The 14,769-nt window shown below is 43.6% G+C and overlaps 1 protein-coding gene across 3 annotated transcripts in view; it reads left to right on the top strand.

Moving 5' to 3' along the window:
* Window positions 1–14,769, top strand: part of LOC119464190 (rab3 GTPase-activating protein non-catalytic subunit) — a 54,909-nt gene that overhangs the window by 731 nt on the left and 39,409 nt on the right. For 2 of the 3 annotated variants that reach the window (XM_037725056.2, XM_037725054.2), the window contains exons 2-11: window positions 1,003–1,182; window positions 5,090–5,165; window positions 5,361–5,408; window positions 7,055–7,130; window positions 8,300–8,401; window positions 9,564–9,663; window positions 11,313–11,414; window positions 12,599–12,747; window positions 13,516–13,586; window positions 14,456–14,539. In XM_037725056.2, the coding sequence (XP_037580984.1) occupies window positions 1,003–1,182; window positions 5,090–5,165; window positions 5,361–5,408; window positions 7,055–7,130; window positions 8,300–8,401; window positions 9,564–9,663; window positions 11,313–11,414; window positions 12,599–12,747; window positions 13,516–13,586; window positions 14,456–14,539 (988 nt within the window). The remainder of the gene's footprint in view (window positions 1–1,002; window positions 1,183–5,089; window positions 5,166–5,360; window positions 5,409–7,054; window positions 7,131–8,299; window positions 8,402–9,563; window positions 9,664–11,312; window positions 11,415–12,598; window positions 12,748–13,515; window positions 13,587–14,455; window positions 14,540–14,769) is intronic. The other variant, XM_037725055.2, reaches the window with a different exon arrangement.

Below are 14,769 nucleotides of genomic sequence, written 5' to 3'. Positions count from 1 at the left end.
AAATCTTCAGATGCTTTCGCTGCAAACCTACGCTGCAGCTATTGACGACAACTGCATAGAACAATGCTCGGCACTTGAACGTTTTCATATCGCACTCTATCCCCTTGCGAAGTCGTGAGCTCGAAAGGCACGTTCCTGTAGTTTCGTAATTTTAAAAAATATTTTTCTGGCGTAAAGCAGCAGGTTTTTTAGATCTCCCGACGACTTGATCTGAATTGCTTTGTACATATTGCAGAGACTTGCTCTTTCTTAGACCATTACCTGTCAGCTTCTAAATGCTCTTAATTTTAGCTTTTCTTTTTACAATAACTGTTGATAAATTGTATGAGGTGTATTCCATGCACTGTGAAGGCACTGAAACCCACACGCTGTCTATTGCCATCGTACGTGTGAGAATCATCACATAATCACATATGATTACCACAGTAATGACGTAAGAGCAAAGCAGTGCAACTATATTTACAATAACCTGCTTTCCTGTGTAATATTGTAAAAGGTTTTATGCAGTGCCGAGACATAAATTGACCTTCCTGTCGTTAAAGGCAAACAACATTAAAACTTTCCATCGTCTAAAAAACATTGTTGTAATAGTGTAGGCCACAGGGAAGGCTCAGTGAAAAATACAAATGGGCGCATCAGAAATCTCTCGGAAATCCATGCTATTCCATAACAAAACTGGAAAAAGCGCTGTCACTACAGTTGATCATAACTGATGTGCCTGCTCGGTGCTTCAGATGCATATTGTATGCTACTGCAGTTCCAAAACATTTTAACTCATTTTAAAGGCAGAAATTTTTTTGGGACAGCTATCAGCGTGCCACATGGGATTGTGGGATAGATGACGTGTCTGCCTTATCGTGTAGCTGTATAGCATATGACTAGGGCATCTATCCTTCTGCTTTTAACACATTAAGCTCAAGAGCGATTTTGTTTCAAGTTGACCTTTGAGCATGTGTGCATTGAACACTGTCACTGTTTTCTTGTTTTCTCTTCACAATGCAGATGATGCAGCATCAAAGGCAACCAGTGATGCCTGGGATTGGCCCTTGGAAAATGAACAGCCGACAGAAGCCAAGTCAACCAAGGAAGAGGACAAGTGGCTGCAGGATTGCGTTGTCGCACTGTCATCGACGGCCGATGTTTTGGCACTGGCGAGAGAAAATACGGTTGTGTTTCTCACGGGTAAGTTGCAAGGCCTTCCCCCTCGCATTTTTGCCAAGCAGTTTAAAAGCCGCTTCGAAAGTTGATTTCCGACTCGCCACAGTAGCCCAGTGACTAACCCGCGACTTCAAGCTGAGCTTGAGGTTGGGGGTTCGATTCCAGCCGTGGTGGCCCCATTCCGATGAGGGCAAAATGTGAAAAAGCATCTGTACTTAGATTTAGGTGCACATTCTTTTAAAGAACACCTGGAGGTCAATATTAAGCAGGAATCTCCCACTATGGTGTGCCTCATAATCAGATCATAGTTTTTGCACGTGAAACCCCAGGATTTAATTAGAGTTTTCTTGAGTGATTACTTCTGCTTGTCTTCTGGAATGTTTGTATGCAATCGTATTGAAAACAGGCCAATCCACTGTGTCTGCATATTGCACATTTTAACGCGGCAGCGTTAAGGGCCCTGTGTTGCAGAAAATCCGATGTCGGCGTCCGGCGTTGGCGTCCTGTGAGCCAGAAATATTCTATATGCCCCTAATGTACTTCTACCACTAAAGTTGCACGGGCTGAATCCAATCATCCTGTAGATATAGCTAGATGGCAGGCTGCAAAATGTCAAGCAAAGGCAAAGTTGGCTGCTTAAATGCAGGAGCAAAGGGAGGCCAGATTAGCACGCTATAGAGAAGCTTACCAAGCGCGGAAGCGTGCATTAATGAAACACGGTGGGCATAGCCTTTGGAAAACCAAGCCAAGCAGACCTTTTGCTCTGGATAACTGGGTTTACAAGAGTTAAACATCAGCCAATTTTTGTCTACGTACTACTAGAACCTGTGCTTGCGCCACGGAATAAAAGTGAAAAAAGAAAGGAAATTGATGAGGGCGTGTGAGGTATTGTTATAAAAACAGAAGCAAAAGCGATGATTGCAAATACCTGTAGCTGTCTGGCCTCGCTATTTGTGGCGGTGCGCGATAGGGCCTTGCAGATAATGAAAGTGTGCACTTTTGAAGCGAACAGCGTTTGAACTGGACAGTGCTTCACGCACTTGTGCATACTGTCGCCGATCCTGCCTCTTCTGCCATTATAACGTATGGACATGCCGTGCAGTCAATGCTTGCACAATATTATTAAAACAGTGCAAGCATGTACATAGCCCCTTCAGTCACAAGTTATGATCAACTTTCTATAAATGTGTGAAATTAACATAATTTTATGCCCAGGCGCTCTACACTCCATCAAAAGCATATCAAACTGGTAGAAGAAATCTTTGTGTGCTTTATAGTGTGTCATCATAATTACAAAGTAATTAAGTGTCTGTTTATTGTACAATCAGTCATTATACATTTTTTCATAAAAAGAATTGAATCACCTGCTCGTATTACACGCACATGCTAGCTAGGTATTAGCTAAAAGCATTACTAAAAAGCAAAAAGAACACAATGGCTGCTTAAACACCCCATGTCAAACGTCCCGTCAAACTCGGTGGTGCTTCACCAAAGCAGTCATCTGTCGTGATACATTTCACTCAGAAATAAGATGGAGGTGCTTTAGGTACAGTTTAGGTTCAATCTACCCTAAGCTTAACCCATTCGCAGCCGCCCGCCGTGCATGCGGTCGCCTTCCGTATTGTGAATTTTTTTTTTTTTTTTAACCACAAGCAGTAGTGTGCTGTACGCTCATTTTTCTTTGCACCACTAGCACCTAGGTGAAATATTTCGTGGGGACATTATCAAGCTTGCATTTATTTACATTTGAGACTTATTCAAATTTTACTCTCTGCAGTTTCTTGAAGTCGCAGGCATTTCATTGTGTGAGAAAGCTTGAAACACTCGAGTATGGGCCGTCATTCTTTGGTGAATCCAAGCCACACCTACCGTCGAATTTCAATTCTTTAAAAGAAGGCTCAGAGTAAGTGCTGTTGTCCCAAGGCCTGTCATCACTGTCACTGTCGACGAGAATGTCTAATATCTCGCGCTCTGAGCATGTCGGCCACTGGATGCAGCCATTACTTCTGCTTCTTGAGACGACCAAAAATCACTAAACACATACAAAAGTGTGTTTAAGCAGCACGGGTGACTATTTCCATCTAGCGGTAACGTACCTAACCATGCTCGGATGAACCGACAAGTGCTGCCTAGCGATTCGCCGACTGTGGCAGCGAATGAGTGGTCATGTTCATGGTCTATTCCTGGCTACCACTGCACAGCAATGTCAGAAATGAGTCGCATAAACAAATGTGCATGCCGTGACTGACGGGGGGCTAAATAGAGATGCTGCTTCTGGCACATAACAGTGGCATTAAACAGAAAATGTGTTTTTCAAGTTCACAACATACCAGTTAATAATAAGAATTGACTTCAGAAGTGATGATGTCCCTGAACTGTCTTCAGGTCTCGGTAGGATATAACAGCAGATAGCCTCCCCTTCTTTCATTTCTCTCTGAGATGCTACTCAGGTTTGCAGCATTGCTCCATCCGAATGGACCTTCCTGCAGTTAGAAAATAAGCTTTGCTCACCAGTTAACCCTTTGTGGTCATGACCCAATTTGGGGTCATTCCTGTCGGGAGCCATTTTACACATTTGGATGCCACGCAGATAGAATGAATGAATGAATGAACTTTTATTTCCCTTTTTAAGAAAGGGGAGGGGCCGGGGGGGAGAGAGGGAGGCCTGTGTGCTCCAGTCTTAGCACTTTCTGCTGCCAGACGTCTGCCTACCAGTCGTGGTAGGCCTCCGCTACCTCCTCAGCCCACCTCAGGACTCGGTCCTGCAGGGTGGGATCGGAGCTGCGCAGGGCAGTCTCCCACAGCTCCTCGCTACTAATTAATGGTTTGAGGTTGCGGGAGGAATATTTGATGGGGCATTTCCACATGACATGGGAGAGATCTGCTGTCTGGACAGGGCAGAAGCGACACTTGGGTGTCGGGTATGTGTCGGGAAAGAATAAGTGCAAAGTACGTGGGGTAAGAAAAGTGCGAGTTTGTAGTTGGCGCCAGAATATTTCTCTCTGGCGCGTGCTCGACACAGAGAGAGGTGGATACGTTAGGCGTTGGTGTTTGTAATGTGTGCAAATTTCATGGAATGTGATGAGTGCGTCTTTATTGGTCTGTTGTTGGGAGTCATTGGCTTCTGGGGTAAGGCCCACATTTCCGTCCACTCAGTCCGTGAATCCTCGAGCAGCGGAATGAGTCATTTCGTTGCCTGGTAGTCCTTGATGTGCTGGAGTCCAGATGAGAGCAATGTAGTTTTTCGTGTAGTCGCTCACCCGCCGAAAAACTACACGCAGATAGAGCGCTCGGGTAAACAAACGCATGGTAGTGGATTTATCTCAGACAAAATTTATTTGTTACTCGGGCTCTCAAAAGTACCTGAGCACTGTGTGGTAGTGCTTGAAGCACTCTCGGGAGGGGAGGTCAGGATTTACACTGCAGTTCTGTAGTGCTCCTCGTTATTACTTTCTTCTGAAGTGCTGTTATCCAAGGACGTTTGCTGACCATCTTAAGGCGTAATATATTCATCCACGGCAATAAAATTATCTTCTGATTCACTGAACTTGCGTGAATTTCATCTCGTAAAACACGCACGCAGGCTCAGTGCAAAATACAAATTGGTGCATCAGAAATAACTCTCGGAATTAAAACGGATAGGCGGGCTAGTTGGTTTGGCATCATCTTCGTTGTGGTTTCGTGTTGTGTGCGCAAAAGTTTCATTATGAACTCTCGGAAGTTCATGCTTTTCCATACCAATATCATACCACGCAAGCAGGCTCAGTGCAAAATACAAATTGGTGCATCAGAAATAACTCTCGGATATCCGATATTTTCGCGTTGCGGAAGGAGCCCGACACATGAATGGAACGGGTTAAGCTGTTTTTTTTTTATTACTTCACGAATGCGACATTCAAGGAATTTCTTTTTTTGTTTCTTTTTTTGGCAGCCAAGCATGGTATATCTGAGCGGAACGACTGGAAATACGAGGTGTCGTTCCACAGCCAGCTGCGTGCATCAAATAGGTACGGTACATCTGACCTGCCTTGTGTTCTTGTGGCGACAGCTTTTCGAGTTGCAAAATTTATTTTTATTTAGCACTTTTTAAGTTATTTAGAGAGCAAACAAAGTATGCAAGTAAATGTAGGAGCAAATGAATGTGTCTGTTGAAGAATGTTCTTGCCTAATACTAAAGAAAAAAAATTTCTGCGCTATTTCAGTGACCCTGTCTGTGCCATGCTGTGCTTGCCGATGAGCTCCCAGAAGAGGTGAGCACATTGAAAAATTACGCATGATATAAAATCACTTTCTCGTAACTATACAGCTGAAGCTTCTTACAGTGAACGACTGATTTAGCAAGGCATAGTATGCTGGTTTGTGGCGGTAAAGTTTGATTGGTCATGCATCGTTTCAGTGGAATACCTGCCAATCCTTAAAATTTTCTCTTGTAAGGTTCCAGATTTTTCGGGGTTTACAGCTGAAGTTATGACACCAATAATTTTACAATTTTTTCATTTGCATCCAGTTCACGGCAAAACTGATTGAACAAAAGATACCAAGTACTGTTGCCGACCGAATTTTAAGAGCCTTAATTTTCAACCTCGCTCAATGTTTCAAACCTACCTATAGCACTGACACCCATTCTGCAGAACCAATGTATAGGGGTGTTTGATATTTCAGTTGTTGTTACATAAAAATTTGATGAGCTGTGCAAATATTTTTGTGTGTGTGTGTGTGTGCGCATGTTTGTGTGTTTGCATGGGGTGCAGATTGTTATAGCTACAACTGTAATAAAGAATGCCTGTTCAATGCATACGTACAGAAGACTGAACGTTTTAATAAACAGTCTTTAATTTCCATATTTTCTAACAAAATTTAGTATTATATTTGGCTTCGACTGAAGTATATTTCCGAATTTTAAGATTAGCAGGTTGACATTGGGTGTTTTACATATGTAATGATGTCTAATCTGCAATTTCTGATAATTTAAGCATTGCCAGTGGTTTAGCTGCATCCTGTGCAGGACAATAAACTCTTCCGAGATGTTCAATCCTTGCTGTCCTAAAAAGACTGATCCTGGCATAACCGACAAATTTCCTAATTTCATCACTCCGTCCTATTCTCTGCCACTTTTGAATGCATTTTTCTTCCCTCAGCAATCATTCTGTTTTACTCTAACAGGCCACCAGCCTGGTATGACTTAGGTTGTCATAAAGAGAATATTTGTTCTTGCACATCATAATATTGTTGAAAATTTTCTCAAAACATGCAGTGCCACCTGCAGGCAAAGGCGAACACTACAGTCTTGATCATGCGGGAAGTCGCCTAGTGTCATCCCTCACTTTTTCAAATTTAACTTGGCACATTCTGCTAGGACACTCCTAATGCAATTAAGTGCATGAACAGGGGAACATAATGCATTTTTAATATAGGCTTTTGTTTCACACTGGCAAGTGTTGGTTGAATTTAAATGCATATTGTGTCGGCCTAGCACATGTTCATTTCTGTTACTTCACTTGACGAGATTTGCTTCGAGCATTATTCAACTGTACCCGTGCCTCAAGTGACTACATGTCTTTTTCATAAAGGCTATATTATCCTGAATGGATAAAATGAAAAGAGGGAAGTGTAATGTGGAACACATTATTCAAGCAATAGCTCTAGGATGCAGTTTTCTAGCACCCTGTGTCCTTTCGGCAAATATTTTGTAGGCCCATAACCAATGAGCCGAAATCATGCAGGCATCACACGAAGTGGTGTAAGGGGAAAAATTGAAAGAATACATTCTGGTTAGCCCTAACGCGTTCGTGTTTTCATTCATTTCTGATAGTACCTCTACTTGTGTTTTATGCGCTCTCACTGGCCTGTGGCTGGTCCGTAATTTTGTCTGCCTTCTGTTTTCCCCTTATATGAGGAGCTACCAGGGAGGACCTGACTGGACCTGCATTGTGGTCGGCTTCAAATCCGGCTACGTTCACATGTACACTGAGGTAAGCACAAGACGAAGGTGCAACACAGATGCCATACTACCCTCATAGCTGATATTTATTGGAACAAACAGACATTTATGGTATGCACACAAATAATTCAGGTAAGTAGATACAAGCGAACCTACAACACAATCATGTGGCATCTATGAAGGTGACTTCACCTTGGTACAATGACATTGAAGCCCGACTCGCACATGTGTTAACACTAAATTAACGAAGTATACATCCGCGATCTCTCTTGGGCTCATGCCGTGACGGTGATTGAGTACCCATGTACTCGATCACATCTGGTGATTGAGTACACATTTACTCAGTCACCAGACGCCAGACATGTACACATGTCTGGCATCCCCAAGTGCTGCAATGCTGTGTCAAGTGTTGACTGGGAGGGAACTGGCGCAGTTTATAGCATGGTAAGTCAATACTGAGTAATACTATTTTCCTGTAGTGTGAAGTAATACAGGGTTTCTTAACGCTTCAAGAACTTAAAAAGTTCCCTGTGGCAGTGCAGCACGAAACTACTCATTGAGCTGGATTACTCAAGAGCGGGCATTACTTACACTTGAAATGAAAATGCGTGATTGACTGACTAACAAAATTTCACTAGTAAATTTTTAAGCTAATTACTTTAACGCACATATGCAATATACAAATATGCCAGTGCTTTCACAAGGCACCTTCACTTGGAACAAATTTTGAAACTAACACCAGTTTTTGGATAAACGCCGTGGAACTTGCGATAAAAATGCCTTCTTGTTTCACTTTTTTGAACAAAACACCTTTTTATGCATTGAAGCTAGAACATTACTGGAACTTCAATGCATTTTGTCGCAAACTTTGGGGAATGCATATCTCGAACCTGGTGCCCTCCTCAGAATATGTTCCAAGTGTATGTGACTTTCGAAGTCACTGGCTATAATTATTAAATTACAATATGTGCCGTAAAGTAATTAGTGGAAATGTTAATTAACTAGACTTTAGTCAGATATTCACTTTCGTTTCTCTTGCAAAATTCCTCCTCTGATAGTAATTCATCCCGAGAATTGTGCTACATGCCACAGGTGATTTTTAAGTATTCTGTTAAAAATAATTTTTAAAAAACATCCTGTAAAGGATGTTTTTAACATTCTTTTCCGTGGGGCGCTGACGTCGAGTTGTATTCTACCCAGGATGGGCGCCTGCTTCTAAACCAGCTCCTTCACGAGGAGCCCGTGCTGTCGCTGAAGTGCCAGACGTATGTGCCGCGTCGTTTCAGCGGATTCGGAGAGCAGGTGAGGCAGTAAGGTGCAGCTTCGGATTGCTATATCGTTTCTGCACGAAGTGCCGTCACTGGCACTGTACTATTGTTCCCCGTTTGGGAGTCGACCTCCTTGCACGCAGACAAGCGTTGCGGGGCATATCCTTCTACCAGCAGTAATGGCATCAGCTGTGCTGGCGGCTTAGTCGAGTTGGACAAACACTCGTTTGGACAGGTAGCATTTTAGAAAAAGCTAAGGCCCCTGGTCACTGACCTAGTCATACGTTAATTGATATCTTGGGAACCCACATGGGTTCTTTGTTCACAATGAATCGCCGCGGTAGCCCAATGGCTATGGTATTGCGCTGCAAAGCTTGAGGTCATGGATGCGGTCCCAGCAACAATGCTCGTGTGCCGTGCAGGAGGGGGCATATTAACAAAATTCATGCTGTTGAAATTATCCGGAGCACTCCCACCACTCCCGCCCCGTTATGGCATGCCTCATAATCAGATTCTGGTTATCTGATTTTGCTCACAAGTAATCTTTAATTGTTCACAATGAACAAGGAACCCGTTCTGAAGTGTTGCTTAACTTTTGATTTGGTCAGTGACCACAAGTCTCTGTTGCTCTAATGTGCTAGTTGCTATTTCTGTGTATACGAATGCATAAATCAGTTTTTCTATGTGTTGTATCTGGCGTGTAAACCACTACGGTTAAAACAGGCCCCTACTTGTGAACAGCTCAGTACCCGAAGTCGAGAGTCTAATAAATTTTCATCTGGTCATGAAGAATTATGGAGAAATGGGACAAACGCTGACCAAGTGAAAAAAAAAAATTATTAAAAGCTTGATGTTCTGACAGCCATACGGGTGCCTTCAAGATTTTGAATCTTTTGTACCAGTTCTTTTTTGTAACAGTACAATCATAACAGTACTTGCGTTCTCTACGCTTCGTTTAGGGTGAACATAAATTTTAGTCGTTTCAAGGTGTTTTGTAATAAAAGCTTGCATGCGTGTCAGTTAATTGGACATGCCTCCTGCAAGTGTTAATTGAGCCCACACACAACCTGGTGTGAGCACAGCTCATTAGTCCATCCCTCTTCAGCTGCATGTTACAGGTTTCTTATGTACGTTGTGTTGAAAGGAATGTGGGACTGCTTACCTAATTAAAAAATTATTTCCATTTCCTCTGACAGCAAGACGAAGTGCGGGTCACTTATCCCCATGCCATCGTGTGTCTCGAGGGCTTCGGTTTGTTCCAGACACTTCGAGCTTGTCGGAATCAGCTGGCTAGAGGCAAGTCTTGCTTTCTATTATTTTATTCACGTCTCTTGTAGCACTGCAGGAAATACGCAGCTGTCTTCTTCTGCTTGAAAGGCATGTCTTTTGATTGCAAGCAAATCCATAGATAGCCACATGCTAATTAACGAGGTGAAGTAATGAACAGAGCTTCGTGGGCCAGGAGTCTGTTTGCAGTGAAATGTTTCCTCACTGTCTTTCAGCAGCTCGTTTTCATTGTTTCACTCAAAGCATAATTTTATTGGGGTCTGAGGGACAACAAATTTATAAACCTGTTGCCAAGCAGTTTTCATTGACCACAGTTGACAACAGATTAATGCTTGTCAACTTGTTGGTGCTTGTTATTTGGCTTATGTACGAACCTGCTAAGGTTGATGTTTGTTTAAGCTGTTATTAACAGCATGTTGATGAGCGTCAGCCTGTTGAAGCTTGTCAACTGCTTGAAGCAACAACCTGCTGAGGTTGATGGTCGTCAACCTGTAGCCATTGACAACAGGTTGATGCTTGTCAACCAAATTATGCATCAACCTTTAAGTCTGTGCAAGCCTGCAGATTATTCAGTGACTAACTAAGGCACTCAACCTGCGACTTTAAGAACATGCACAAGCGCGGGCAGAAGACGGGAAGTCTTAAATGCCTTGAAAGTCGTATAGAGTTGTGTGCACCTAGAAAAATAGTAATGACAAAACATTGCTGATGTTTTGCCCCTAAAGTGAGGTGAGACGAAGTGAAAGGCCATTTTACCATTGATTTCTTGTAGTTGTGACAAAGAGAATTTTGCAAGAATGAATTTGTTTCGAAGCAGGGGGCTTGGGCGCCTCCATGTTCTTCTGTGCTTGCACAAACCACGCAGATCCCATAATGCTAAATCCAAAAGTTGTTCATTGTGTGTTGCGCATGCGCATTCGAACCCACTATTATATTAATCAGGCAAGGGTCTGACAACTATGTCGTCAGTGCAGAGATTGAGAACTTATCGCCGGTTAAAGAAAGAAAAAAAATTCGAGGACACCTAAGCACTTCTTATGAGTTGTGATTGCGAAAGCTGTAATGTCCATTGGAATGCCCTTGAGCGGTCCTTCGAGTTTTGTGTTGTAAGTAATATACCATAGTGGTACGTGCTGCCCGAGCCAGCAAGCAGCAGCAGCCTGCAATGCCAACGCCACATGCCACCAACGTCCTGCATGATGAGAGACCGAGAAAGCAGCAGTGGCCCCCAAGGCCGGGAGGCACGCGCAGCAGCAAAGCCCAGTGGGGGGGCTAGAGAGAGAGATACGGACCGCGCGCCAGCTTCTGAGAGCGAGACGGCGGCACCCGCATGCACGTGTCACATGACTGCCTCGCCGATGACAACCCGCCTCGCCCCATGGCGTCGCATCACCGTACCTGCTCCGTCGAGACACGCTGGTGCCGTGGCATCGCGGAGATGCCCTCTCCCTTCACGCAACACCGTTTCGCCCGCTCTGCTCCGTCGAGGTGCGCTCGTGATGCGGCGTCACAGCCAGTGGGAATTTAGGTGCCATTTCGCTGTTAGACACCGACTTTTTCGCTCAATGGGCCATTTGATGCATCAAAAAGAGATTTATGCACGTGCAGAAGCATTTGCAACCACTTCAGCTGCTAACGAGTCATCTTCTGTTGAATAGGTGGCACTGGCAATCAGGGCCCCGCGGTGACACCCCCGCCATTGAGCTACAAAAAGTGGGGACCTCAGGACATACGTCATGTGCGAGACTGCGAGGCTGTGGGTGAGTCACCATTTGCATTCGATAGCGCAGTCGCTTGAGATCGCGAGGTGAAGGAAGAAGGTTCAAGGACTATATTCGGACGTCGTCATTTGGAGAGCCTTTAACTCCTTGACTAGCGTGACAAAGTTCGAAATTTTTTTAGATGTGTGCAATTGTTTTTAGACCTGCATATTTTGCGCCAGTTTAAAAAAATATATATATGTTACCAGAAATGCCTGTTGCATTTTTACTGGTCTTGTTGAAAAACCATAGCAAAAGTCATTGTGTTTTATTTATTTTTTTAAATTATGAGAAACTGCACATATACACGTTTGCAAAAATATCGGAGTTCACGACAAGTTAACTCATCATCGGCACCAGAGGATGCTCATTGGGATGACGAGTTACATCATCAGCAGTTAGAGGGTGAAGCTCTGTTTAAAGGATAGGAAACTGTGAACCGTGCAATTAATGGTGGAACAGAAAGAGGTAGGCATTGAACATGTATGCACCTTGCACACTTATGTCTCAAATGCTATGCTAGACATTTGCAGGTCAGTTGGCTTTCGAAACCTGCTAGTGCACTTCACGCACCTTGTGCGTTCTAACCAAAATGGTGGACGTCAGGCTAAAATCGTAAATAAGGCGTCAGTGTGTGCATTGTTGCTACCATCGCTGCGGTCCTCCATTCCTTCCAACACCCAAGCTTTTGACCCCTTAACGGCCATGAGAAATTTTGAGAAGTTTATGAATAGTGTGGGATTGTTTTTAAGCCCTGCATTTGTTTCCCAATTTTTTTCTAAAATATATATTACCAGAATTGCCTGGAGTGCATTTACTGCTCTTGAAAAAAAAATAGCAAGAACATTCTGTATTATTTATTTATGTGTCAAAAGTACAGGGTAGTACAACCTTTGTCACGAGAGTTAACTCGTCATAGGCAGTTAAGGGGTTCAAAAGGGGTCTCTTGGCTTCAAAAGTGCTTATTAGTGGCAGGTTCGCCATGTTGGTTAGGGCATGTTAGGTGTGTGGCAAAGCCTGCTTGCGGCTGGCTTAAGAGCAAACCATTTTGAGAACACAAAGCTCATGACTTTTAGTGCTGTACCAATGAGTGCGATGAAGCGCAGCCATCTCAATTTAGCCGCACAGTCATTGCTGCAGTGCTTTTGCCAGCGAATGCAGCCACGGTTGCCTGTTTCTTTCAGGAACGGTGGCACCGCGGCTGTTCGACCAGATGGTCATAGAGTCGATCCGCAAGGCTCACGGTGGCATTATGCGATTCTCTGCTGCATCCTCAAGCCTCATATGTGCCACGGGCACGGACCCTTACGTCGGCTTCTACTATGCGAAGGAGGTCAGCAATGCTTTCATTGTTTGCTTCACAAGCACAAATATTGCTGCGTTACCATGCAAGCTCAGTGGCTATGGCTGTCTGTTGCTGAGCCTGAGGCAGCCTCATTGCAACAAGGCCAGAATGCAGAAGTGGTTGGTGTTGAGCATTGGATGCATGTTAAAGAAATCTAGGTAGTCAAAATTAATCTGGAGTCTTTTACTGGGGTCTCTCATAGTTCCTGTATTGTTTGGGTCACTAGACTCTTTCAATGAATGAACGAATCAATCAATCAATCACTGCAATATGGTGCCAAAGAAACTGATAGTGTACTTGTGGTGGGCAGGTGGCATATTTGTTTGTATGCCTGTTCTGGTCACACTATCTGTTCAAACAGCAACCATGTCTGTATATCTGTTCATGTCTCATTTTTCCTTTAATCTGTTCATAGAATAGCCCGTAATTCTGTTTTGGACCAAACTTTACTCGGCTTCTAGAGTAATTGCAACCTCTGGTAACTGAAAGGTAATCTGCGGTCCCCGCAAGTTTCAACTTATCAGAGTTCATTGTTCATACGTTTTTACAACAGTAATGTTTCCGTAATTTTCTTTCCTTTCCCTTTTACAACTAGTTTCCCTTTCCCCTTTCCAACTAGTTATTCATAAATTCTCTGGAATCTATGAATAGCTAGTTGGAAAAATGCAAGAATTGGTGGCACCTTAACTGGCCAATGATCACGAGTAACCAGGGCATTGTGACAAAGCAACAAAATTTCGCTTTCATTCATTGCAGGGCTTTGTTCAGCCGCACCTCACGGATGTTGCTGTTGCGGTGGCATCGCGGGTCAAAACCTTCCTCGCTGAGTAAGAGCAGCACATTGTAACCTTTTTGGCTTCGTGCAGCTTCTTCTGTTGTCATGGGTATAAAAATGTGAAGTAGCTTCGTGCTGGCCTTGGGTGGATGACCATTTTTCTCAGTGTCGTAGCCCATATGTATGACACCCCTGTAAAGCATGGCCTCCGAGATCCCTGTCACTGCTGCGTTAGAGAACCCATTTATCATGAGTGATTTGTAGAATGGAACAGTTGTGCAGCCCTTTAAGTCATCTCTTGCCACAGAACAAATGTTGCGAAGTTTCCAGAATGGGAATCGAACGTTCTAGATTGGCTGAGTGTTTACCTTTTAGTCTCCCCTTCATGCAGAGCTTTTGGCAAGTGTTAATTTTTTCACCATGTGGACACACTTTTTGAACATGATTCTCGGCTTGTTGATCAATCCGAGTAGCTCTGCTTTATCCTTCGGAAAAGGTTGCTTTAGTGCGATTAGCATTATTAGGAGACTTCATGCGCTGGGCATGTGCCATTGGTTATGTGCCACTTTTCATAATAATTATTCATAGCTTATAAAACATATCATCACCAATTGCACACCCATCATAAGATAGATTGCTGATCTCATGAACGTCGCCAATCATTTCAAAAGTATGGATGCGCCACCAATTTTATTGCCATGGAACAAAAAAAAGGAATAAATAACTAGAATAAAGAAAAGAAGTTAGAATTGTGAAAAGGGTCCCGGATATAGGCAGTTCAATGAAATTTCTTGAGTTAATGTAATGCGAGGGTACCTGTAAGAGGACATCTGGGGCAGCTTCTTCTCTTGTCAAACGTATGAAAGTGTGGGCCCCGTGTTCACCAAAATTGTGCTTGAAGTTTGTTTACGCTTATTTCAGCTCCCTTCTGGGCAAGCTTACAAAGACTCAGCAGGAGGAAGTAAAAGCCCCTCCGATTGAACCTGCCTCCGGTGTACCGATGCGGTAAGTTATGCCAGTACCCGTCACGATGACTCATTGTACATGGCATTCTGCTGATACACACGAGTACTGGGGATTCTGCTCCTGACTGCAGCAGCCACGTTTTGATGAGTGTGGAATGCAAAAAAACATGAAGGACACTTAATCTTCGCCTTTAAAAGTGGAACGCGATAGCATTCAAACTTCCCTGACTGCTTCTCACACTTCCCGGCAACTGCAGCTTATGGAACCGT

The sequence above is a fragment of the Dermacentor silvarum genome, chromosome 9 (assembly GCF_013339745.2).
Source record: "Dermacentor silvarum isolate Dsil-2018 chromosome 9, BIME_Dsil_1.4, whole genome shotgun sequence".
NCBI lineage: Eukaryota > Metazoa > Arthropoda > Arachnida > Ixodida > Ixodidae > Dermacentor > Dermacentor silvarum.
This window is presented reverse-complemented; position numbering and strand designations above follow the sequence as displayed.